This window comes from Procambarus clarkii, chromosome 78 (genome assembly GCF_040958095.1).
Source record: "Procambarus clarkii isolate CNS0578487 chromosome 78, FALCON_Pclarkii_2.0, whole genome shotgun sequence".
NCBI lineage: Eukaryota > Metazoa > Arthropoda > Malacostraca > Decapoda > Cambaridae > Procambarus > Procambarus clarkii.
In genome coordinates, this window is record NC_091227.1 from 12,354,810 (window position 1) to 12,382,479 (window position 27,670).

The 27,670-nt window shown below is 49.6% G+C and overlaps 1 protein-coding gene across 1 annotated transcript in view; it reads left to right on the forward strand.

Annotated features, from left to right (window-relative positions):
* The window catches only part of LOC138357483 (ryanodine receptor-like), a 253,397-nt gene that overhangs the window by 101,045 nt on the left and 124,682 nt on the right, over positions 1-27,670 (forward strand). The window contains exon 2 of the mRNA XM_069314340.1: positions 26,078-26,182. Within this exon, the coding sequence (XP_069170441.1) occupies positions 26,078-26,182 (105 nt within the window). The remainder of the gene's footprint in view (positions 1-26,077; positions 26,183-27,670) is intronic.

Sequence of the window (27,670 nt, forward strand, 5' to 3'; positions counted from 1 at the left end):
GAGAGTAATAGGGTGGTTGTAATTGTATGGCGAGAGTAATAGGGTGGTTGTCATTGTATGGCGAGAGTAATAGGGTGGTTGTCATTGTATGGCGAGAGTAATAGGGTGGTTGTCATTGTATGGCGAGAGTAATAGGGTGGTTGAGGGTCGACTCCCATAACTTTCTTAAAGTAGGATTAACTTCTATTGCAACTACTAATGAGTCCCACGAAGTCTGAAATGTGCGTTTGAGTGTCAATTGTGTTTTCCAATTAATTAACTAAGCTACGGGTGGTGGATCTCCCAATCCTAAGCACTCCAGGGGCAAACTGTGTGAGCAGGAACTGGGGCACGATCTCCCACACTACATCACTGAATGTCCAGTTAATAGACCATTCAGACCCGCTAGCATGAGGTACCTGGAGCTTTGTAATGACTTTATTACCTCTCGTGTTCTTGAGGATATCCTCATATTGCAGCCAGTGTAAGACAGCAGTCAGAGCTTACCAGTGTAAGACAGCAGTCAGAGCTTGCCAGTGCACACTACTGACCACACACATGGCCCGGTATGACTAACTATCCTGTCCGTCCTCCTAAGGTTTCCCAAAGGCAAGAAAACGGTCAATGTAAAGTGTCCTCTCCTAACCTACCAGAGAACCCAGAACAGAAAACGGGACAGTGCGTCACTTTCGTCAGCCGCTTCCATTTTCGAGTACGACAATTTTTGGCCTTATGTAATGCATACGAGCGAAATGCGACGTTCTTAGTAGGAAGACAGGTTGTACTGCTACTCTGTGTGATGGGGAGTTTTAGCATCACGCAGCTAGTTCTTGACACACACTGTACTCCCCTTCATATAGTCTAGGGCAGCTAGTTCTTGACACACACTGTACTCCCCTTCATATAGTCTGGGGCAGCTAGTTCTTGACACACACTGTACTCCCCTTCATATAGTCTAGGGCAGCTAGTTCTTGACACACTCTGTACTCCCCTTCATATAGTCTAGGGCAGCTAGTTCTTGACACACCCTGTACTCCCCTTCATATAGTCTAGGGCAGCAAGTTCTCGACACACCCTGTACTCCCCTTCATATAGTCTAGGGCAGCTAGTTCTCGACACACCCTGTACTTCCCTTCATATAGTCTAGGGCAGCTAGTTCTTGACACACACTGTACTCCCCTTCATATAGTCTAGGGCAGCTAGTTCTTGACACACCCTGTACTCCCCTTCATATAGTCTAGGGCAGCTAGTTCTTGACACACCCTGTACTCCCCTTCATATAGTCTAGGGCAGCTAGTTCTTGACACACCCTGTACTCCCCTTCATATAGTCCAGGACAGCTGCACCTTCATATAGTCCAGGACAGCTGCACCTTCATATAGTCTAGGGCAGCTGCACCTTCATATAGTCTAGGGCAGCTGCACCTTCATATAGTCCAGGACAGCTGCACCTTCATATAGTCCAGGACAGCTGCACCTTCATATAGTCTAGGACAGCTGCACCTTCATATAGTCCAGGACAGCTGCACCTTCATATAGTCTAGGGCAGCTGCACCTTCATATAGTCTAGGACAGCTGCACCTTCATATAGTCCAGGACAGCTGCACCTTCATATAGTCTAGGACAGCTGCACCTTCATATAGTCCAGGACAGCTGCACCTTCATATAGTCCAGGACAGCTGCACCTTCATATAGTCCAGGACAGCTGCACCTTCATATAGTCCAGGATAGCTGCACCTTCGTATAGTCCAGGACAGCTGCACCTTCATATAGTCTAGGACAGCTGCACCTTCATATAGTCTAGGACAGCTGCACCTTCATATAGTCTAGGGCAGCTGCACCTTCATATAGTCCAGGACAGCTGCACCTTCATATAGTCCAGGGCAGCTGCACCTTCATATAGTCCAGGGCAGCTGCACCTTCATATAGTCCAGGACAGCTGCACCTTCATATAGTCTAGGACAGCTGCACCTTCATATAGTCTAGGACAGCTGCACCTTCATATAGTCCAGGACAGCTGCACCTTCATATAGTCCAGGACAGCTGCACCTTCATATAGTCCAGGACAGCTGCACCTTCATATAGTCCAGGACAGCTGCACCTTCATATAGTCCAGGACAGCTGCACCTTCATATAGTCCAGGACAGCTGCACAACTGTACATGTACCTAAATGTGTTAATAAAAACAACAATTTCTCGTCTGTTGGTAACATGTTAAAAAATCGCGTAATTTAGAGATAACACCATCAATAGTGTCCCAGAAATGTGTAAGTTCTTCATTCATAATGATGTGCTGCCCGAAATCTTAGCGAAGTATCCAAAATTTGCTTACTGTAGGTAATGCATGCACATGACTGTAAAGCTGCCGCCCAGTTGGGTGGGTGTGGAGCACATGACTGTAAAGCTGCCGCCCAGTTGGGTGGGTGTGGAGCACATGACTGTAAAGCTGCCGCCCAGTTGGGTGGGTGTGGAGCACATGACTGTAAAGCTGCCGCCCAGTTGGGTGGGTGTGGAGCACATGACTGTAAAGCTGCCGCCCAGTTGGGTGGGTGTGGAGCACATGACTGTAAAGCTGCCGCCCAGTTGGGTGGGTGTGGAGCACATGACTAAAGCTGCCGCCCAGTTGGGTGGGTGTGCAGCACATGACTGTAAAGCAGCCGCCTAGTTGGGTGGGTGTGGAGCACATGACTGTAAAGCTGCCGCCCAGTTGGGTGGGTGTGGAGCAAGACTAGTAACTGTGTGACTCACCGTAGATGTAAAGTGCCTTGTATAGTGACTGTTGTGAGCCTCTTGTTGAATCACTTGTGACACAAAAGATTATTGATGAGTGTATTTGTGTGGGTGCACATACTCATACATGTATGTATGAGTATGTGTACATGTATATATAACATTAATAATTATGTAACTAGCGTCACAAGATTATTATTTGCTTAGCTAAACGAACTAGAGGGTTCAGTTCCTGAACCGATTATGTGCCTCTGTAACCCTTTACACTACCGCCCACGGGATGGGTATGGGGTGCATAATAAAAAAAAGAAATTGAATTTTTAGCAACAACGGTAATGTTGAATTAACATTACTGTATGTTTGTGTATGGGGGGGGGGAGTTAATGGGCTCTGTACTCACCTTGTGCCAGAGTACCTGTGCCCCAGTTAACGGGGTCCGCCTTGTCAGCTGTGGATCGTCTGCTGCAGTAGTTCCTGGTGCAGCTGGGGTCTACATAGCTGCATGTAAGTCTATATATATATATATATATATATATATATATATATATATATATATATATATATATATATATATATATATATATATATATTATGCAAACTACTAATAATTGGTACAGCTTAGCTGTATTTGTAGTAGACGTTCTGATTGGTGATGGCGTCGTTGTTGTACAGGACAGGACAGTCAGGTGGTCAACCTGACCACAGTCAACCATCTCTTCAAAACTTCAGCCTTTTCTTATCAACAAAGCTACACCACCTCCTCCTCTCCCTTCTCTCTCTTTCCTCACTACATAGTAGCCCTGTGGAAACACTGCATTTGTTATGGTTTTCGTTAGCTTTTTTTCTGTGAGTGCTATTATGTCTGGGTTTTCTTCTAGTGCCCATTCTCCAAGTTCACTTGTTTTATTCGTAATCCCATCTATGTTAGTGTACATTGCCTTGAAGCTCACGTTCTTCTGTCTATTCTCTTGTCCCCTTCTTGGTGAGCGTTCTGCTGGTGGAAGAAGCTGTTCAATAGGTGTGAAGATATGTGAGGTGGGTCCCACAGGGTCTCAGTGGATTCTGGGGTTGGGGGGTTCAAGGGAAGGGGGGACAGGTAGGGTATGGGGTAAAGAGATAAGGGGGACATGGAGGATACGGGATGAGAAGGCGGAGGAGGGATAGGGAGGGTATGTAATGAAAGGGGAGGGGGGCAGGGTCAGAATGGGGTGGGGGGAGGGAGGGCTAAGTGAGCATTTGAGTTGGGGCAGGTAAGGTGAGGGGAAGGGAGGGTTTCTATGCAGAGGGGGGTGGTGGTTTTGCCCTCCCCTCTGGTGTTGCTGGGATGCTGGTTGTGGGTTCCCCTCTTGTCTCTGGGACTGTTGTGTTCTGGGCTGTATAACCTGTTTGCATGTGTGTACTTACCTAATTGTGCTTGCAGGAATTGAGCTCTGGCTCTTTGGTCCCGCCTCTCAACCGTCAATCAACTAATATATGGGTTTCTGAGCCTACTGGGCTCTATCATATTTACACTTGAAGCTGTGTATGGAGTCTGCCTCCACCACATGACTTCCTAATGCATTACATTTGTCTACTACTCTTAAACTAAAAAAAATCTTTCTAACGTCTCTATGGCTCATTTGAGCACTCAATTTCTACCTGTGTCCCCTAGTGCGTGTGACCCTTGGGGTAAATAGCCTGTCTTTATCTACCCTATCAATTCCTCTGAGAATCTTGTATGTGGTGATCATGTCCCCTCTAACTCTTCTGTCTCCCATTGACGTGAGGTTTAATTCCCATAGTCTCTCCTAGTAACTCATACCCCTCAGTTCGGGTACTAGTCTGGTGGCAAACCTTTGAACCTTCTCCAGTTTCGTCTTATGCTTGACTAGATATGGACGCCTTGCTGGGGCCGCATACTCCAGGATTGGTCTGACATATGTGGTATACAAAGTTCTGAAAGATTCCTTAAGATTCCTGTGTGTGTATTCACCTAGTTGTATTCACCTAGATGTATTCACCTAGTTGTGCTTGTGGGGGTTGAGCTCTGCTCTTTCGGCCCGCCTCTCAACTGTCAATCAACTGTTTCTAAGTACTATTTTTTTTTCCCACACCACATACACACACCCCCAGGAAGCAGCCCGTGACAGATGACTAACTCCCAGGTACTTATTTACTGCTAGGTAACAGGGGCATAGGGTGAAAGAAACTCTGCCCATTGCTTCTCGCCGACGCCCTGGATCGAACCCGGGACCATAGGATCACGTGTCCAACGTGCTGTTCGCTCGGCCACCGGCTCCCTTAGCATGTGTGTGTGTGTGTGTGTGTGCGTGTGTGGAAGAGCTCTTACTCTTACCCCTGCACCTGTGTGCAAAACAATACAGAAGGGAAACAGTGAGCTCCCTGGCACCGAAGGTGATACTCTGAACCGCACAACTTCACGAGAGTATTATCTGGTGTCACCAACACCGGGGCTCACAGTGACCCGGCTCCAGGTTTCACTATGGCGCCACTCTTTCTTCCCCGTCAAGCGACGCTTCGCTTCAACGGTTCTCCTATGTCTTTTATCACAATTGAAATGAGGAATTTATTTGATCTGATTGTTAATTAAATATGGTCTCAGGAAATAATTTTTTTTTATTTTTAGTCCCCAAACTGGTGTTTAAAGATTATTTATTAATGTTTTTGGGGTATTTAATTAGTTGACGTGACACTGTGTCTCGTTTTCTGGTAGAGACGCCACAACACAGTTTTCTTACTAGGGTTAACTAAGGTGGTAATTATGGGTAACATTTATTTAACATAAGCCAGTAACTCTTTTCTTGCATATTATGTTAAGGGTTAGCAAATGAAATCCCATACATAGTCTCCTGAGCCTCAGAGGCTCTCTACGTGTACTCCCCTAGTTGTGCTTGCGGGGGTTGAGCTGTAGCTCTTTGGTCCCGCCTCCCAACTGTCAATCAACAGGTGTACAGGTTCCTGAGCCTACTGGGCTCTATCATATCTACACTTGAAACTGTGTATGGAGTCAGCCTCCACCACATCACTGCTTAAACACGCGCCGGCGACTGTTAGTGAGGTCAACAGGTGGCCTGGCACGGTACACCGGTGTCTGGTGCAGCTGTGTGACGGTGTCTTGGTGCAGCTGTGTGACGGTGTCCTGGTGCAGCTGTGTGACGGTGTCTTGGTGCAGCTGTGTGACGGTGTCTTGGTGCAGCTGTGTGACGGTGTCTTGGTGCAGCTGTGTGACGGTGTCTTGGTGCAGCTGTGTGACGGTGTCTTGGTGCAGCTGTGTGACGGTGTCTTGGTGCAACTGTGTGACGGTGTCCTGGTGCAGCTGTGTGACGGTGTCTTGGTGCAGCTGTGTGACGGTGTCTTGGTGCAGCTGTGTGACGGTGTCTTGGTGCAGCTGTGTGACGGTGTCTTGGTGCAGCTGTGTGACGGTGTCTTGGTGCAGCTGTGTGACGGTGTCTTGGTGCAGCTGTGTGACGGTGTCTTGGTGCAGCTGTGTGACGGTGTCTTGGTGCAGCTGTGTGACGGTGTCTTGGTGCAGCTGTGTGACGGTGTCTTGGTGCAGCTGTGTGACGGTGTCTTGGTGCAGCTGTGTGACGGTGTCTTGGTGCAGCTGTGTGACGGTGTCCTGGTGCAGCTGTGTGACGGTGTCTTGGTGCAGCTGTGTGACGGTGTCTTGGTGCAGCTGTGTGACGGTGTCTTGGTGCAGCTGTGTGACGGTGTCTTGGTGCAGCTGTGTGACGGTGTCTTGGTGCAGCTGTGTGACGGTGTCCTGGTGCAGCTGTGTGACGGTGTCCTGGTGCAGCTGTGTGACGGTGTCTTGGTGCAGCTGTGTGACGGTGTCCTGGTGCAGCTGTGTGACGGTGTCTTGGTGCAGCTGTGTGACGGTGTCTTGGTGCAGCTGTGTGACGGTGTCCTGGTGCAGCTGTGTGACGGTGTCTTGGTGCAGCTGTGTGACGGTGTCTTGGTGCAGCTGTGTGACTGTGTCTTGGTGCAGCTGTGTGACGGTGTCTTGGTGCAGCTGTGTGACGGTGTCTTGGTGCAGCTGTGTGACGGTGTCTTGGTGCAGCTGTGTGACGGTGTCCTGGTGCAGCTGTGTGACGGTGTCTTGGTGCAGCTGTGTGACGGTGTCTTGGTGCAGCTGTGTGACGGTGTCTTGGTGCAGCTGTGTGACGGTGTCTTGTGCAGCTGTGTGACGGTGTCTTGTGCAGGTGTGTGACGGTGTCCTGGTGCAGCTGTGTGACGGTGTCTTGTGCAGCTGTGTGACGGTGTCTTGGTGCAGCTGTGTGACGGTGTCTTGGTGCAGCTGTGTGACGGTGTCCTGGTGCAGCTGTGTGACGGTGTCTTGTGCAGCTGTGTGGCGGTGTCTTGGTGCAGCTGTGTGACGGTGTCTTGGCGCACGTGAGGGCGTGCTGCCCGAGGTGGTGTGAGGGCGTGCTGCCCGGGGTGGTGTGAGGGCGTGCTGCCCGAGGTGGTGTGAGGGCGTGCTGCCCGGGGTATTGCACGTGTGAGGGCGTGCTGCCCGGGGTGGTGCACGTGTGAGGGCGTGCTGCCCGGGGTGGTGCACGTGTGAGGGCGTGCTGCCTGGGGTATTGCACGTGTGAGGGCGTGCTGCCCGGGGTGGTGCACGTGTGAGGGCGTGCTGCCCGGGGTGGTGTACGTGTGAGGGCGTGCTGCCCGGGGTATTGCACGTGTGAGGGCGTGCTGCCCGGGGTGGTGCACGTGTGAGGGCGTGCTGCCCGGGGTGGTGCACGTGTGAAGGCGTGCTGCCTGGGGTATTGCACGTGTGAGGGCGTGCTGCCCGGGGTGGTGCACGTGTGAGGGCGTGCTGCCCGGGGTATTGCACGTGTGAGGGCGTGCTGCCCGGGGTGGTGCACGTGTGAGGGCGTGCTGCCCGGGGTGGTGCACGTGTGAGGGCGTGCTGCCCGGGGTGGTGCACGTGTGAGGGCGTGCTGCCCGGGGTGGTGCACGTGTGAGGGCGTGCTGCCCGGGGTGGTGCACGTGTGAGGGCGTGCTGCCCGGGGTGGCGCAAGTGTGAGGGCGTGCTGCCCGGGGTGGTGCACGTGTGAGGGGGTGCTGCCTGGGGTGGCGCACGTGTGAAGGCGTGCTGCCAGGGGTGGTGCACGTGTGAGGGCGTGCTGCCCGGGGTGGTGCACGTGTGAGGGCGTGCTGCCCGGGGTGGTGCACGTGTGAGGGCGTGCTGCCTGGGGTGGCGCACGTGTGAGGGCGTGGTGCCAGGGGTGGTGCACGTGTGAAGGCGTGCTGCCAGGGGTGGTGCACGTGTGAGGGCGTGCTGCCCGGGGTGGTGCACGTGTGAGGGCGTGCTGCCCGGGGTGGTGCACGTGTGAGGGCGTGCTGCCTGGGGTGGCGCACGTGTGAGGGCGTGGTGCCAGGGGTGGTGCACGTGTGAAGGCGTGCTGCCAGGGGTGGTGCACGTGTGAGGGCGTGCACGTACCGCTGCGGCAGTAGTGGTGCACTGCGCCCGGATCAATACGTCCCCGCCCGCTCCTCCGTCACCACCCAGGCGCCCCACTGCATGTGTGCTCGCCCGCCCACGGTGCCCACCCGTGCCCCACCCCGCCCCCGCCTCCCACCCACCACACCCGCCCACCTGACCTGCCCCTCCTGTGCCGCCGCCGCCCACAGCCCGCCTGGCACGCCCCCGCTCCCCCACCACCACAGCGGGGCGTGGGCCGAGCGCCCACACTCAGCTCACGGTGAGTACTCTCACACCTGACTCCAGTCTCCTGCAGCGACCCTCTTCTCTCACACTGTAACACCTGACTGCTCCAGCTGCAACACCTGACTGGTCCAGCTGCAACACCTGACTGGTCCAGCTGCAACACCAAACTGGTCCAGCTGCAACACCTGACTGGTTCAGCTGCAACACCTGACTGGTCCAGCTGTAACACCTGACTGGTCCAGCTGTAACACCAGACTGGTCCAGCTGCAACACCTGACTGGTCCAGCTGCAACACCTGACTGCTCCAGCTGCAACACCAGACTGGTCCAGCTGCAACACCAGACTGGTCCAGCTGCAACACCAGACTGCTCCAGCTGCAACACCTGACTGGTCCAGCTGTAACACCAGACTGGTCCAGCTGCAACACCTGACTGCTCCAGCTGCAACACCAGACTGGTCCAGCTGCAACACCAGACTGGTCCAGCTGCAACACCAGACTGCTCCAGCTGCAACACCTGACTGGTCCAGCTGTAACACCAGACTGGTCCAGCTGCAACACCTGACTGGTCCAGCTGCAACACCAGACTGCTCCAGCTGCAACACCAGACTGGTCCAGCTGCAACACCTGACTGCTTCAGCTGCAACACCTGACTGGTCCAGCTGCAACACCTGACTGATGCAGCTGCAACACCAGACTGGTCCAGCTGCAACACCAGACTGGTCCAGCTGCAACACCTGACTGCTCCAGCTGCAACACCTGACTGATGCAGCTGCAACACCAGACTGCTCCAGCTGCAACACCTGACTGCTCCAGCTGCAACACCTGACTGGTCCAGCTGCAACACCTGACTGCTCCAGCTGCAACACCAGACTGGTCCAGCTGCAACACCTGACTGGTCCAGCTGCAACACCTGACTGGTCCAGCTGCAACACCAGACTGGTCCAGCTGCAACACCTGACTGCTCCAGCTGCAACACCTGACTGGTCCAGCTGCAACACCTGACTGCTCCAGCTGCAACACCAGACTGGTCCAGCTGCAACACCTGACTGGTCCAGCTGCAACACCAGACTGGTCCAGCTGCAACACTAAACTGGTCCAGCTGCAACACTAAACTGGTCCAGCTGGAAACAGCCCCACAAAAGGACTGGTGTCAACTTATGGTTGCCCATAGTGGGAACAAGAAGCTTGTTAGAGTTACCGAGACGCCCTGAGGTCATTTACTCTCCCAGGATGCCCCCCCCCCCCCACAGTATTTGTCTAAATAACGAGTACCTTCATGCTGCTAGGGGGAACAGAGGCATTAGATGGAAGGTGACCTTCCCCACAAGCTTCAGTTTTTCTTCGGGAATTGAACCAGGGACCATTGGCCCGTGACGCGAGTGTACACACCGCTGGGCCGCGGGATCCACAATATTTTGATAATACATTTGTGAAGCTCTCTAGACTTAGAGATTACAATGGTCAGTTTAATACTGCACAAATGGTCAGTTTCTGTGAAAGGTGTAGTGGTGAAGAGATAGTTCTCAGTACGCCTTATCTGCAGGCGATGAGTCACAATAACATGACTAAAGTATGTTGACCAGACCACACACTAGAAGGTGAAGGGACGACGACGTTTCGGTCCGTCGTGGACCGTCCTGGATCGACTTGAGAATGGTCCAGGACGGACCGAAACGTCGTCGCCCCTTCATCTTCTAGAGTGTGGTCTGGTCAACACGCCTTAACTGGCTTGTGACGGATAAGATACTATCAAGCAAATTGTTTCTTAATGCTAAGTAAGTGTGGGATGATTTCAATGTGTGACGAAGACAGCAGACGCTACTGGTGATGTCTGCCACACTCATGACTCACCCGCCAAGCCTCTGCTCCAGCAGACTCAACGTGAAGTATATATAATGGTTGAAGGCACTCAACACCCACTTGTTAGTAAGACTCACAACAGAGACCAATAATTATTCACCAAATTTCATATTGTAATTTTCATAAAATTTGTCCTCACACCCGAAGGAAAAATATACAAATGTAAATCTTGAGGAAACATGACGACCAGTAATAACCCGGGGATCAGATCACAGCAGTAATAACCCGGGGATCAGATCACACCAATAATAACCCGGGGATCAGATCACACCAATAATAACCCGGGGATCAGATCACAGCAGTAATAACCAGGGGATCAGATCACACCAATAATAACCAGGGGATCAGATCACACCAGTAATAACCAGGGGATCAGATCACAGCAGTAATAACCAGGGGATCAGATCACAGCAGTAATAACCAGGGGATCAGATCACAGCAGTAATAACCAGGGGATCAGATCACAGCAGTAACGACCAGAGGATCAGATCACAGCAGTAGTAACCAGGGGATCAGATCACAACAATAGTAACCAGGGGATCAGATCACAGCAGTAATAACCAGGGGATCAGATCACAGCAGTAATAACCAGGGGATCAGATCACAGCAGTAATAACCAGGGGATCAGATCACAGCAGTAATAACCAGGGGATCAGATCACACCAGTAATAACCAGGGGATCAGATCACAGCAGTAATAACCAGGGGATCAGATCACACCAATAATAACCAGGGGATCAGATCACAGCAGTAATAACCAGGGGATCAGATCACAGCAGTAATAACCAGGGGATCAGATCACACCAATAATAACCAGGGGATCAGATCACACCAGTAATAACCAGGGGATCAGATCACAGCAGTAATAACCAGGGGATCAGATCACAGCAGTAATAACCAGGGGATCAGATCACAGCAGTAATAACCAGGGGATCAGATCACAGCAGTAACGACCAGAGGATCAGATCACAGCAGTAGTAACCAGGGGATCAGATCACAACAATAGTAACCAGGGGATCAGATCACAGCAGTAATAACCAGGGGATCAGATCACAGCAGTAATAACCAGGGGATCAGATCACAGCAGTAATAACCAGGGGATCAGATCACAGCAGTAATAACCAGGGGATCAGATCACACCAGTAATAACCAGGGGATCAGATCACAGCAGTAATAACCAGGGGATCAGATCACAGCAGTAATAACCAGGGGATCAGATCACAGCAGTAATAACCAGGGGATCAGATCACAGCAGTAATAACCAGGGGATCAGATCACAGCAGTAACGACCAGAGGATCAGATCACAGCAGTAACGACCAGAGGATCAGATCACAGCAGTAATAACCAGAGGATCAGATCACAGCAGTAATAACCAGGGGATCAGATCACAGCAGTAATAACCAGGGGATCAGATCACAGCAGTAATAACCAGGGGATCAGATCACAGCAGTAACGACCAGAGGATCAGATCACAGCAGTAACGACCAGAGGATCAGATCACAGCAGTAATAACCAGAGGATCAGATCACAACAGTAGTAACCAGGGGATCAGATCACAACAGTAATAACCAGGGGATCAGATCACAACAGTAATAACCAGGGGATCAGATCACAACAGTAATAACCAGGGGATCAGATCACAACAGTAATAACCAGGGGATCAGATCACAGCAGTAATAACCAGGGGATCAGATCACACCAGTAATAACCAGGGGATCAGATCACAACAGTAATAACCAGGGGATCAGATCACAGTGGTCACATTAGCTACAGTGTTTGACAGTTTAGTAAAGACAAGTCGTGCCACACTTACGAGTCGACCCTCAACAAAACCTCATTTAGCAGCGCTCTCAACACCTCATCTCTCACAACACTGTGAGGCAGGAAACACACACAATGATGAATGGTATTGATGATAAATGGTTCAAGCAAAACAAACTCCTGTAGTAATGAAAATGCATGATATAAGTGTTAAATATGCATCGAAAGATGAAGGTATCTTTGGTTGTGTTTATATAACTGGGTAATGTTCTCAACCTCTGTACACTTGTACAATCACGGCCACCTCTGTACACCTGTACAATCACGGCCACCTCTGTACACCTGTACAATCACGGCCACCTCTGTACACCTGTACAATCCATGTGAATGGACAGATGTTTGCAGCCAAAACAAAGAACAATTCACGCTAACCTCACACTAGTAAATATAGCTCAATTAATCCCCCACACTCACTGAGCCTTAAAGGTGCATGGAGATATCGTCGACACTCTCAGTCATGAGGGATATCGTAGGCTTCCCTGAAGTTAGTGAGGTAATCTCCCTCACACACTGAGTGGTGGAGGTTGAAGTCTAACATTTTCACACTGAGTGTTGGATCTTCAGCTCCTGGGCTCCAGATTGGTCGAATTCTTGAGGTTGTTCCTGTGTTGTCACGCATTTAAGATCAAATAAATATTGTTTGTCTTCGCAAGCTCCACAACGGCGCCATGACAGCTGCATACACAGGTGGTGTGCACACACACAGGTGGCGTGCGCACACAGGTGGCGTGCACACACACAGGTGGCGTGCACACACACAGGTGGCGTGCACACTTGCTGTGACTGTTGTGGGGTCAACACTCGCGTCAGTAGTCACCCTCGATGGTTACCAAATGTAGTAACTGTCCATAAGTCACATAATGTTGACTGTACACCAGCTCATCAGAATGTATTCATTGATGATTAACAGAACAAACTGGGTGGTAGAGAAGTGTGTTGACAACCCTGGAGCCGTAGCCCCCAGGAGGTGACACACCTGATAGTACACCACGTCAACGTCGTCCAGGACGATCAGTAACGTCGTCAGTCTGATCTCCAGCCCCGTGATTGTCACTCACCCGCCTCACAGGTCCCGAGAGTGGACCACTGTGAGGCGGTCCACCACTGTGTGTTGTTGACCTCGGCCAGGGCCGACAACAACTCCCAGGTGGACCACCTGGGAGTGTGGTCCACCTGGGGGTGTGGTCCATCAGGGTGTCACCCCTGACGTCACAGGATGCCTGTCACTGGCAACCACAGGTCACTGGGACGGTGCACCAACACAGCCTACTCTACACCTCCCCACATAAGTATAACTATATGTAGTAAAGATATATATACTAGCACACTACTCACACAATATCTCTCACAAAGTGTCGGAAGCACGCAATATATAACGCTCTCTCAGTTATGAGTTACTCGCCTTAGTATTAGAGATAACTGATGTAGTTATGTTTTAGTAAAGTAGAGGTTCTCGGTAAAGCTCACTGCTGATCACAGTAAAGCTCAGTGTTGATCACAGTGAAGCTCAGTGTTGATCACAGTAAAGCTCAGTGTTGATCACAGTAAAGCTCACTGCTGATCACAGTGAAGCTCACTGCTGATCACAGTAAAGCTCACTGCTGATCACAGTAAAGCTCACTGCTGATCACAGTAAAGCTCACTGCTGATCACAGTAAAGCTCACTGCTGATCACAGTAAAGCACACTGCTGATCACAGTAAAGCTCACTGCTGATCACAGTAAAGCTCACTGCTGATCACAGTAAAGCTCACTGCTGATCACAGTAGAGCTCACTGCTGATCACAGTAAAGCTCACTGCTGATCACAGTAGAGCTCACTGCTGATCACAGTAAAGCTCACTGCTGATCACAGTAAAGCTCACTGCTGATCACAGTAAAGCTCACTGCTGATCACAGTAAAGCTCACTGCTGATCACAGTAAAGCTCACTGCTGATCACAGTAAAGCTCACTGCTGATCACAGTGAAGCTCAGTGTTGATCACAGTGAAGCTCACTGCTGATCACAGTAAAGCTCACTGCTGATCACAGTAAAGTTCACTGCTGATCACAGTAAAGCTCACTGCTGATCACAGTAAAGTTCACTGCTGATCACAGTAAAGCTCGCTGGGTGTGTAGGCCACACCTGACCGTCGCTGGGTATGTAGTCCACACCTGCACGTCGCTGGGTGTGTAGTCCACACCTGCCCGTCGCTGGGTGTGTAGTCCACACTTGTCCGTCGCTGGGTGTGTAGTCCATACCTGTCCGTCGCTGGGAGTGTAGTCCACACCTGCCCGTCGCTGGGTGTGTAGTCCACATCTGCCCGTTGCTGGTGTGGACTACGATTTCTCGGTACTGCTTCACCTCCTGTTCATAAGTAATAGACAGGTGTGTAACGTACGATTATGTTGCGTTGTTGTGTAGATCAGATACACATTATTTAGTGAGCTTCATATATATTTAGTAGTTTAGACGTTCAGACGGAGCTTGGAGCAGAGCAGAGCTGAGTGAGGCCGGAGTCGCGGAGCTCTATGTGGAAGAGCGTGGCGGCTCGATGGGGAATCGTGAGTTTCTGAACTCATGGAGGAGCGAGAGCATTGTAGCTCTATGCGGTCGTAGTCTGCTGTCTGCTCTGTGTCGAAGCTTGTAACGTCTTGGGTCGATTAGAACTGTACACGCCGAGTGCTACATTCTTGCGGTTGAAGAGGTGAGGTAAATCCAAAGTGTCCGTACTGGAGTTATATGAATCATCGTGGAAATTGTACTGTCGATTATTCGCAATTTGCTTGCTTATATTCGGCGACTACACCTCAGCCTCCTCCAACCAGCATGGAAAGCATGTTACCTGTAAATAGGGATAGTATTATAGCTTGTGTAGTTAGTGCTAATTAGTTATGCCATTAAGATAATGAGAGACTGTAGTGAGTATATTGTTTGTACTTTCTATAGGTGTGTCTTACAAGATGGGAGATGTCTTACTGACTGGACTGAGCGTCCACACCTCCAGGGACTCCGTCACCACCTGACGCTCCCAGCTCTCACACACAGTTTAGTTCCCCCCCCCCCTGGCCGTTCTCTCTCACACAGTTTAGTACCCCCCCCCCCTGGCCGTTCTCTCTCACACACAGTTTAGTACCCCCCCCCCTGGCCGTTCTCTCTCACACAGTTTAGTACCCCCCCCCCTGGCCGTTCTCTCTCACACAGTTTAGTACCCCCCCCCCCTGGCCGTTCTCTCTCACACAGTTTAGTACTCCCCCCCCCTGGCCGTTCTCTCTCACACAGTTTAGTACCCCCCCCTTGGCCGTTCTCTCTCACACAGTTTAGTACCCCCCCCCCCTGGCCGTTCTCTCTCACACAGTTTAGTACCCCCCCCTGGCCGTTCTCTCTCACACAGTTTAGTACCCCCCCCTGGCCGTTCTCTCTCACACAGTTTAGTACCCCCCCCCCCTGGCCGTTCTCTCTCACACAGTTTAGTACCCCCCCCCCTGGTCGTTCTCTCTCACACAGTTTAGTACCCCCCCCCCTGGCCGTTCTCTCTCACGCAGTTTAGTACCCCCCCCCCCTGGCCGTTCTCTCTCACACAGTTTAGTACCCCCCCCCCTGGCCGTTCTCTCTCACACAGTTTAGTACCCCCCCCCTGGCCGTTCTCTCTCACACAGTTTAGTACCCCCCCCCTGGCCGTTCTCTCTCACACAGTTTAGTACCCCCCCCCCCTGGCCGTTCTCTCTCACACAGTTTAGTACCCCCCCCTGGCCGTTCTCTCTCACACAGTTTAGTACCCCCCCCCCCCCCTGGCCGTTCTCTCTCACACAGTTTAGTACCCCCCCCCCAGGCCGTTCTCTCTCACACAGTTTAGTACCCCCCCCCCCCTGGCCGTTCTCTCTTGTGCTCCAGTATTCACAACAGTAACTGAAAGAAGAGAGTCGACCGCTGCTGCTTCAAGTACATGAGAGCGCTGATGTCAGATGTCACCGTCAGCACCAGTCAGCCTCCAATCATAGTAGTAACTGTGTGGGTGAAAGTACCCATATACCGTGACGGACCACCAAAAGTACCCATATACCGTGACGGACCACCAAAAGTACCCATATACCGTGACGGACCACCAAAAGTACCCATATACCGTGACGGACCACCAAAAGTACCCATATACCGTGACGGACCACCAAAAGTACCCATATACCGTGACGGACCACCAAAAGTACCCATATACCGTGACGGACCACCAAAAGTACCCATATACCGTGACGGACCACCAAAAGTACCCATATACCGTGACGGACCACCAAAAGTACCCATATACCGTGACGGACCACCAAAAGTACCCATATACCGTGACGGACCACCAAAAGTACCCATATACCGTGACGGACCACCAAAAGTACCCATATACCGTGACGGACCACCAAAAGTACCCATATACCGTGACGGACCACCAAAAGTACCCATATACCGTGACGGACCACCAAAAGTACCCATATACCGTGACGGACCACCAAAAGTACCCATATACCGTGACGGACCACCAAAAGTACCCATATACCGTGACGGACCACCAAAAGTACCCATATACCGTGACGGACCACCAAAAGTACCCATATACCGTGACGGACCACCAAAAGTACCCATATACCGTGACGGACCACCAAAAGTACCCATATACCGTGACGGACCACCAAAAGTACCCATATACCGTGACGGACCACCAAAAGTACCCATATACCGTGACGGACCACCAAAAGTACCCATATACCGTGACGGACCACCAAAAGTACCCATATACCGTGACGGACCACCAAAAGTACCCATATACCGTGACGGACCACCAAAAGTACCCATATACCGTGACGGACCACCAAAAGTACCCATATACCCTGACGGACCACCAAAAGTACCCATATACCGTGACGGACCACCAAAAGTACCCATATACCGTGACGGACCACCAAAAGTACCCATATACCGTGACGGACCACCAAAAGTACCCATATACCGTGACGGACCACCAAAAGTACCCATATACCGTGACGGACCACCAAAAGTACCCATATACCCTGACGGACCACCAAAAGTACCCATATACCGTGACGGACCACCAAAAGTACCCATATACCGTGACGGACCACCAAAAGTACCCATATACCGTGACGGACCACCAAAAGTACCCATATACCCTGACGGACCACCAAAAGTACCCATATACCGTGACGGACCACCAAAAGTACCCATATACCGTGACGGACCACCAAAAGTACCCATATACCGTGACGGACCACCAAAAGTACCCATATACCGTGACGGACCACCAAAAGTACCCATATACCGTGACGGACCACCAAAAGTACCCATATACCGTGACGGACCACCAAAAGTACCCATATACCGTGACGGACCACCAAAAGTACCCATATACCGTGACGGACCACCAAAAGTACCCATATACCGTGACGGACCACCAAAAGTACCCATATACCGTGACGGACCACCAAAAGTACCCATATACCGTGACGGACCACCAAAAGTACCCATATACCGTGACGGACCACCAAAAGTACCCATATACCGTGACGGACCACCAAAAGTACCCATATACCGTGACGGACCACCAAAAGTACCCATATACCGTGACGGACCACCAAAAGTACCCATATACCGTGACGGACCACCTAAAGTACCCATATACCCTGACGGACCACCAAAAGTACCCATATACCGTGACGGACCACCAAAAGTACCCATATACCGTGACGGACCACCAAAAGTACCCATATACCGTGACGGACCACCAAAAGTACCCATATACCGTGACGGACCACCAAAAGTACCCATATACCGTGACGGACCACCAAAAGTACCCATATACCGTGACGGACCACCTAAAGTACCCATATACCGTGACGGACCACCAAAAGTACCCATATACCGTGACGGACCACCAAAAGTACCCATATACCGTGACGGACCACCAAAAGTACCCATATACCGTGACGGACCACCAAAAGTACCCATATACCGTGACGGACCACCAAAAGTACCCATATACCGTGACGGACCACCAAAAGTACCCATATACCGTGACGGACCACCAAAAGTACCCATATACCGTGACGGACCACCAAAAGTACCCATATACCGTGACGGACCACCAAAAAAGTAGACTTTTGTATTATTGAATTTGAGCAAATCGGAAACTTTTTTATATGAAACATAAATAAAAGACCCAATCGAACCTGTGCTATCATTCCCAGGCCTAATACACGTTATCTTAGGACACATATAATACACGTTATCTTACGACACATATAATACATATAAGGGCTATACTAGGCCTAGGAATATTTAAGCTCGATTTTAACTTTATTTTCCAGACTCAAAAATAAATAGTACAAAAGTGGTTTACTGGAGCCGTAAGTTTACTGGTTGCAGTGGTTTACTGCAACCTACATACAGGTACTAACGACCCAATAGTTGTGTAAGTTTACCCCTTAATGAGGACGAGTGGTCAACTTCCACGAGCTCACTCATCATGGCAGGTGGTCCACTACCTCTCAACTTCACTCCCATTGGTTGATCCTGTTAATACCTGTAGCTCCACCAATCACAGAGCGACACGTGGCGCCTGTCAGATGGACGACATGCTGGTGGGAGGAGCATAGACGCACAACCTTTAAACAATCAAAAATATTACATTCAATATTTAAAACTAAATAATTCACATAAAATATTTTTAACTCTTTAATCACATGAAGAAATTTACGAAACATTTACTTCATGTTATGTGTAGTTGTACGGCCTCATATGTGTAGCTGTACACCCTCATATGTGTAGCTGTACACCCTCATATGTGTAGTTGTACACCCTCATATGTGTAGCTGTACACCCTCATATGTGTAGCTGTACACCCTCATATGTGTAGTTGTACGGCCTCATATATGTAGTTGTACACCCTCATATGTGTAGTTGTACGGCCTCATATATGTAGTTGTACGGCCTCATATGTGTAGTTGTACGGCCTCATATATGTAGTTGTACGACCCTCATATGTGTAGCTGTACACCCTCATATGTGTAGTTGTACGACCCTCATATGTGTAGCTGTACACCCTCATATGTGTAGTTGTACGACCCTCATATGTGTAGCTGTACACCCTCATATGTGTAGTTGTACGACCCTCATATGTGTAGCTGTACACCCTCATATGTGTAGTTGTACGACCCTCATATGTGTAGCTGTACACCCTCATATGTGTAGTTGTACGACCCTCATATGTGTAGCTGTACACCCTCATATGTGTAGTTGTACGACCCTCATATGTGTAGCTGTACACCCTCATATGTGTAGTTGTACGACCTCATATATGTAGTTGTACGACCCTCATATGTGTAGCTGTACACCCTCATATGTGTAGTTGTACGGCCTCATATATGTAGTTGTACGACCCTCATATGTGTAGCTGTACGACCCTCATATGTGTAGCTGTACACCCTCATATGTGTAGTTGTACGACCCTCATATGTGTAGCTGTACACCCTCATATGTGTAGTTGTACGACCCTCATATGTGTAGCTGTACACCCTCATATGTGTAGTTGTACGACCCTCATATGTGTAGCTGTACGGCCCTCATATGTGTAGTTGTACGACCCTCATATGTGTAGTTGTACGGCCTCATATATGTAGTTGTACGACCCTCATATGTGTAGCTGTACGACCCTCATATGTGTAGCTGTACACCCTCATATGTGTAGTTGTACGACCCTCATATGTGTAGCTGTACACCCTCATATGTGTAGTTGTACGACCCTCATATGTGTAGCTGTACACCCTCATATGTGTAGTTGTACGACCCTCATATGTGTAGCTGTACGGCCCTCATATGTGTAGTTGTACGACCCTCATATGTGTAGCTGTACACCCTCATATGTGTAGTTGTACGACCCTCATATGTGTAGTTGGACGACCCTCATATGTGTAGCTGTACACCCTCATATGTGTAGTTGTACGACCCTCATATGTGTAGCTGTACACCCTCATATGTGTAGTTGTACGACCCTCATATGTGTAGCTGTACACCCTCATATGTGTAGTTGTACGGCCTCATATATGTAGTTGTACGACCCTCATATGTGTAGCTGTACACCCTCATATGTGTAGTTGTACGACCCTCATATGTGTAGCTGTACGACCCTCATATGTGTAGTTGTACGACCCTCATACGTGTAGTTGTACGACCCTCATATGTGTAGCTGTACGACCCTCATATATGTAGTTGTACGACCCTCATATGTGTAGCTGTACACCCTCATATGTGTAGTTGTACGGCCTCATATATGTAGTTGTACGACCCTCATATGTGTAGCTGTACACCCTCATATGTGTAGTTGTACGACCCTCTTATGTGTAGCTGTACGACCCTCATATGTGTAGTTGTACGACCCTCATACGTGTAGTTGTACGACCCTCATATGTGTAGTTGTACGACCTCATATATGTAGTTGGACGACCCTCATATGTGTAGCTGTACACCCTCATATGTGTAGTTGTACGACCCTCATATGTGTAGCTGTACACCCTCATATGTGTAGTTGTACGACCCTCATATGTGTAGCTGTACGACCCTCATATGTGTAGTTGTACGACCCTCATATGTGTAGTTGTACGACCCTCATATGTGTAGCTGTACGACCTCATATGTGTAGTTGTACGACCCTCATATGTGTAGCTGTACGACCCTCATATGTGTAGTTGTACGACCCTCATACGTGTAGTTGTACGACCCTCATATGTGTAGCTGTACGGCCCTCATATGTGTAGTTGTACGACCCTCATATGTGTAGTTGTACGACCCTCATATGTGTAGCTGTACGACCCTCATATGTGTAGTTGTACGACCCTCATATGTGTAGCTGTACACCCTCATATGTGTAGTTGTACGACCCTCATATGTGTAGCTGTACGACCCTCATATGTGTAGTTGTACGACCCTCATATGTGTAGCTGTACGACCCTCATATGTGTAGCTGTACGACCCTCATATGTGTAGTTGTACGACCCTCATATGTGTAGTTGTACGACCCTCATATGTGTAGCTGTACGACCCTCATGTAGTTGTACGACCCTCATATGTGTAGTTGTACACCCTCATGTGTAGCTGTACGACCTCATATGTGTAGTTGTACACCCTCATATGTGTAGTTGTACGGCCCTCATATGTGTAGTTGTACGGCCCTCATATGTGTAGTTGTACGGCCCTCATATGTGTAGTTGTACGACCTCATATGTGTAGTTGTACACCCTCATATGTGTAGTTGTACGGCCCTCATATGTGTAGTTGTACGGCCCTCATATGTGTAGTTGTACGACCCTCATATGTGTAGTTGTACGGCCCTCATATGTGTAGCTGTACGACCTCATATGTGTAGTTGTACACCCTCATATGTGTAGTTGTACGGCCCTCATATGTGTAGTTGTACGGCCCTCATATGTGTAGTTGTACGACCCTCATATGTGTAGCTGTACGACCCTCATATGTAGCCGTGAGCCAGCAGGACTACATATGAGGGTGGACCAGCAGTCAGCAGCAGGAGTGGGGGGAGAGAAGCAGGGAGAGGTCCCTGCACCTCCTCCTCTCACTGCAACCTTTGTTTAGAGACTTAATATTGCATAAAGATTGCATAGCTCCTTGGCGTATAAACCAAGACTTTAAGTATTCAGGACCTGTACGCTGCGTCACGTGACCACACAATATATTATTTAGTAGTACCTCGCAAATGGTTCTGGAGTTTGTAATACTCTTAACAGGTTTAGGAATTTGTACTGAGTTCCTGTGACGCGTATTTCCACCTCAAGTTATCTACACCAGCTGCCAGCGGTGTTGAGAGGGACGTACACGTGCTACGTGTACGTGTACGGTGTACGTGTACACCTGTACACAGTACACCGTACACCCACTTCCCCATATCTACCCCCTTAACTTGTCCTCAGGCCAGGAGCGGGATTCACCAATCAGTTACTCAAGTACTTACGAACCACCACATCTTTTCTCAACTATGGCGGCTTTGTTGACATTAGTTGACGCGCATAGAAGCTTCCCAGTGAAATGGTATTGTTATCTAGAGCCTCCCGGCGCAGCACAGCTGTAATCTGCAGTAGATGAGTCACAATAACATCACAATCACAATCGACATGAGAATGGTCCAGGACGGACCGAAACGTCGTCGTCCCTTCACCTTCTAGTGTGTGGTCTGGTCAACACAGCTGTAATCTGTTTGATCAATGTAAACAAAGTCGCAAATACATTGAGACAAGATGTGCAGGTTCGTGAGTACTTGAGTAACTGCTTGAGGAAGCCAGCGCCAGGCTCGTTAAAGCGGCGGACGTCACGCAAGACGCATTCATAAATTTTAACATATTGTTTATTAAAAATAAGTTTGTTCTCATTTATATATTGATATATATTAAAGTTCAATGTTACTTTGGTGTAGGTTAGATTAGGTTATGTGTTATAGGTTCTGGTGGCGGTAATTTGTACGTGGGTGACGCACGTGGTTGATGCACGTGGGTGACGCACGTGGTTGATGCACGTGGGTGACGCACGTGGTTGACGCACGTGGTTGATGCACGTGGGTGACGCACGTGGTTGACGCACGTGGGTGACGCACGTGGTTGATGCACGTGGGTGACGCACGTGGTTGACGCTCGTGGTTGATGCACGTGGGTGACGCACGTGGTTGACGCACGTGGGTGACGCACGTGGGTGAAGCACGTGGGTGACGCACGTGGGTGAAGCACGTGGGTGAAGCACGTGGGTGAAGCACGTGGGTGATGCACGTGGGTGACGCACGTGGGTGAAGCACGTGGGTGAAGCACGTAGGTGACGCACGTGGGTGACGCACGTGGGTGACGCACGTGGGTGAAGCACGTGGGTGAAGCATTTACAGCGTTATGACGCGGAAGAGGTCGTCATTAGTTGTGAGTGGCGTGTAAACCATTTTTCATTTGGTTAACAGGGAAGTTTGGCGGCTGGATTAATGATCATTACCCAGTGTACTGATGGGCTGGATGACGTGTTAATAAGTCTCGTCCTAATCACACACTCAGACCTTGATAAAGCACTCAGGAGTGTATGAAAGATTCAAAAGAGAATCTTTCTTTGAGAGTGTATCAAAAGCTTTGCTAAAGTCAAGGTACACAACATCACAAGCCTTACCACTATCAACTGCCTCAACTGTTCCTGCTGGAATAGAATGACAGAAATTTGTCAAACATGAGTTGCCCATGTTTTATTAATTTAGATTTTACAAAATAAAGACGAATGGCTTTTGAAATTATCGAAAGAAACAATTTTCCCACACTAGACGACATGCTAATTGCTCGATAGTTCGACGCAAGTCATCTATCTCCTTTTGTTGAAAATTGGTACCACATTAGCAACCCTCCACGACTCCGGCACTCTGCCTGACCCTAATGATTTACTGAATAAGCTAGACAAAGGCTCACAAAGGTCTTCTTTGTATTCTTTAAGCCTCTCTGGCACACATATCGTCTGGCCGTGGGGATTTATTGGGCTTGAGTTTTTCTAGACACCATTATTTGCTAACCCATTATAATCGAGACTAACCTTACTTTAGCTAAGTCTAATCTAACTCCATCTAATGTAATCAAGCATAATCGTGCCTAAGCTAACTCTCGTATAATTTAAACATATCTTAGACATAATGATGGGGGTTAGGTTAGATTAGGTTAGGTTAGGTTAAGTTAGGTTAGGCTTGATTGAGTTGACACTTTAGTTTCAGTATTTGCAGGCAACCGTCCCACATACCCAATCACCCAAGTTATCCAATCATCTGAATCATACAATCATCCCGCTCTATCTTTTAATACGACTTACCGTCTACAAGTCAATTGAAATCAGTGCCGTTTACAGTGTACTGTGACGATGGTCAGTCGAGCCTCCTATTACAGGCCTCTGGGAGTGCCCATTGGCACTGTGCTACGACACCGTTGGCACTGTGCTACGACACCGTTGGCACTCTGTTACGACACCGTTGGCACTGTGCCACGACACCGTTGGCACTGTGCTACGGCACCGTTGGCACTGTGCTACGACACCGTTGGCACTGTGCTACGACACCGTTGGCACTGTGCTACGACACCGTTGGCACTGTGCTACGACACCGTTGGCACTGCTACGACACCGTTGGCACTGTGCTACGACACCGTTGGCACTGTGCTACGACACCGTTGGCACTGTGCTACGACACCGTTGACACTGTGTTACGACACCGTTGGCACTGTGCTACGACACAGTTGGCACTGTGCTACGACACCGTTGGCACTGTGCTACGACACCGTTGGCACTGTGTTACGACACCGTTGGCACTGTGTTACGACACCGTTGGCACTGTACTATGACACCGTTGGCACTGTGCTACGACACCGTTGACACTGTGCTACGACACCGTTGGCACTGTGCTACGACACCGTTGGCACTGTGCTACGACACCGTTGGCACTGTGCTACGACACCGTTGGCACTGTGTTACGACACCGTTGGCACTGTGTTACGACACCGTTGGCACTGTACTATGACACCGTTGGCACTGTGCTACGACACCGTTGGCACTGTTACGACACCGTTGGCACTGTACTATGACACCGTTGGCACTGTGCTACGACACCGTTGGCACTGTGCTACGACACCGTTGGCACTGTGTTACGACACCGTTGGCACTGTACTATGACACCGTTGGCACTGTGCTACGACACCGTTGGCACTGTGTTACGACACCGTTGGCACTGTACTATGACAACGTTGGCACTGTGCTACGACACCGTTGGCACTGTGCTACGACACCGTTGGCACTGTGCTACGACACCGTTGACACTGTGCTACGATACCGTTGGCACTGTGCTACGACACCGTTGGCACAGTGCCACGACACTGTTGGACTATTCAACCTGTCCTCTTACAAAGAACGTCGGTTTTCGATCGTATACGTTATGTTAATGCAAAAACTGTCGCACTAGAAAACGGAAGCGGCTCACAAAAGTGACGCACTGTCCCGTTTTCTGTTTCGGGTCCTCTGGTAGATTAGGAGACCATACTCTAAATTGGCCGTTTTCTTGACGTTGGGAAACCTTAGGAGGACGGACTGTGTTATTACCGCATATTGATACTTAAAAGGTTAGGTAATTATCACGATAAAGCACCAAGCCATTACGACAATATAGCACATGGAAGGGATTGGGAAAAGAATTTGAGATGGGACGGAGGTAAGGTATGGCGCCCAACCACTTGGATGGTCGGGGATTGAACGCCGACCTGCAAGAAGCGAGATGGTCAATGTAGTAGTATATTATGTTGCTTTTGAAGTGAAAGGAGAAACTGGTGATAATAAAAATTTTGTTGTTGTTATAGATTCAGCTACTCGGAACAAGTTCCAAGTAGCACGGGCTATGGTGAGCCCCTAACTTACCTGGCACTGGAGCAGGGCAAGTAGCACGGGCTATGATGAGCCCGTAGCTTACCTGGCACAGGAGCGGGGCAAGTAGCACGGGCTATGGTGAGCCCGTAACTTACGTGGCACTGGAGCAGGGCAAGTAGCACGGGCTATGATGAGCCCGTAGCTTACCTGGCACAGGAGCGGGGCAAGTAGCACGGGCTATGGTGAGCCCATACCTTACCTGGCACAGGAGCGGGGCGAATAGCACGGGCTATGGTGAGCCCGTAATGGACTTACCTGGCACAGGAGCGGGGCAAGTAGCACGGGCTATGATGAGCCCGTAATGGACTTACCTGGCACAGGAGCGGGGCAAGTAGCACGGGCTATGATGAGCCCGTAATGGACTTACCTGGCACAGGAGCGGGGCAAGTAGCACGGACTATGGTGAGCCCGTAATGGACTTACCTGGCACAGGAGCGGAATAACAATTTGTGATTGTAAGTTAACTATAGTTGTGAGTGGAGAGTGTGAGTGTGAGGTGAGGTGTGGAGGAGTAAGTATGGTGAGTAACGGAGCTGTTTACCCCCTACAGGAGGACATGGTGTGCCTCTCCAGCACCGCCGTCGGCGAGAGGGTCTGCCTGGCGGCGGAAGGCTTCGGCAACCGTACCTGCTTCCTGGAGAACATCGCTGATAAGGTGAGGTCTGCTCCCCACAACACCCTCATTGATCACTAATATATTTCCTCCTGCTCGAGGTGTTTCATATTGTCTTCCTTACCAGCTGGTCACCACACACTCAGTGAGTTATATTTGTTTATACTTTTGATGATGTGTTGATTTACACGAAAAGTGCTTCAGTAATTTCTTGTTTGATATTCCCTTCGTGGTTATAGATTTTCATTTTATTCATCACGAGATAATTTCTTCGGGATTTACACACACACACACACACAAAAGTGTGTGTGTGAGAGGCAGGCAGGAGTCAGCGGAAAGACCCTAGCATGGGTAAGGAACTACCTAACAGGAAGGAGCCAGAAGGTAATGGTAAGGGGCGAGAAGTCGGACTGGCGAACAGTAACGAGTGGAGTACCTCAAGGATCGGTGCTGGGACCAATCCTCTTTCTAATTTACGTAAATGATATGTTTACAGGAGTGGAATCCTTCATGTCAATGTTCGCGGATGACGCAAAATTAATGAGAAGAGTTGTGACAGATGAGGATTATAGGATCCTCCAAGAGGACCTGGACAGGTTGCAGAGATGGTCAGAGAAATGACTACTGGAGTTCAACACGAGTAAATGTAAAGTTATGGAAATGGCATCAAGTGATAGGCGACCAAAGGGATAGTACACAATGAAGGGGAACTGCCTACTTGTAACGACTCGAGAAAGAGACCTGGGAGTGGACGTAACACCTAATCTAACTCCTGAGCTTCATATAAATAGGATAACGACAGCAGCGTACTCTACACTGGCGAAAATTAGAACTTCATCCAGAAATCTAAGTGAGGAGGCATTTAGGGCGCTTTACACTGCCTACGTGAGGCCAGTCTTAGAGTATGCCGCGCAATCATGGAGCCCCCACCTGAAGAAACACATAAGGAAACTGGAGAAGGTTCAGAAGTTTGCGACGAGGCTTGTACCAGAGTTACAAGGGATGAGATATGAAGAGCGTCTGTAGGAACTGAACTTTGCGACACTAGAGAAAAGAAGGGAAAGAGGAGATATGATAGGGACATATAAAATACTCAGGGGAATTGACAAAGTGGAAATAGATGAAATGTTCACACATAATAGTAACAAAACGAGGGGACATGGGTGGAAGCTGGAAACTCAGATGAGTCACAGAGATGTTAGGAAGTATTCTCTTAGCGTGAGAGTAGTGGAAAAATGGAATGCACTTAAAGAGCAGGTTGTGGAAGCAAACTCTATTCATAATTTTAAAATTAGGTATGATAGGGAAATAGGACCGGAGTCATTGCTGTAAACAACCGATGGCTGGAAAGGCGGGATCCAAGAGCCAATGCTCGATCTTACAAGTACAAATAGGTGAGTACACACACACACACACACACACAAGTGAAGGTGTGGAGAGTGAGCATCACACTGAGGAGTCACACTGCTGGATAGTTCTCCCCTGGCCGTGGAAGGAGGATTCATATTATCTAAGTGTTGGGAATTGGAT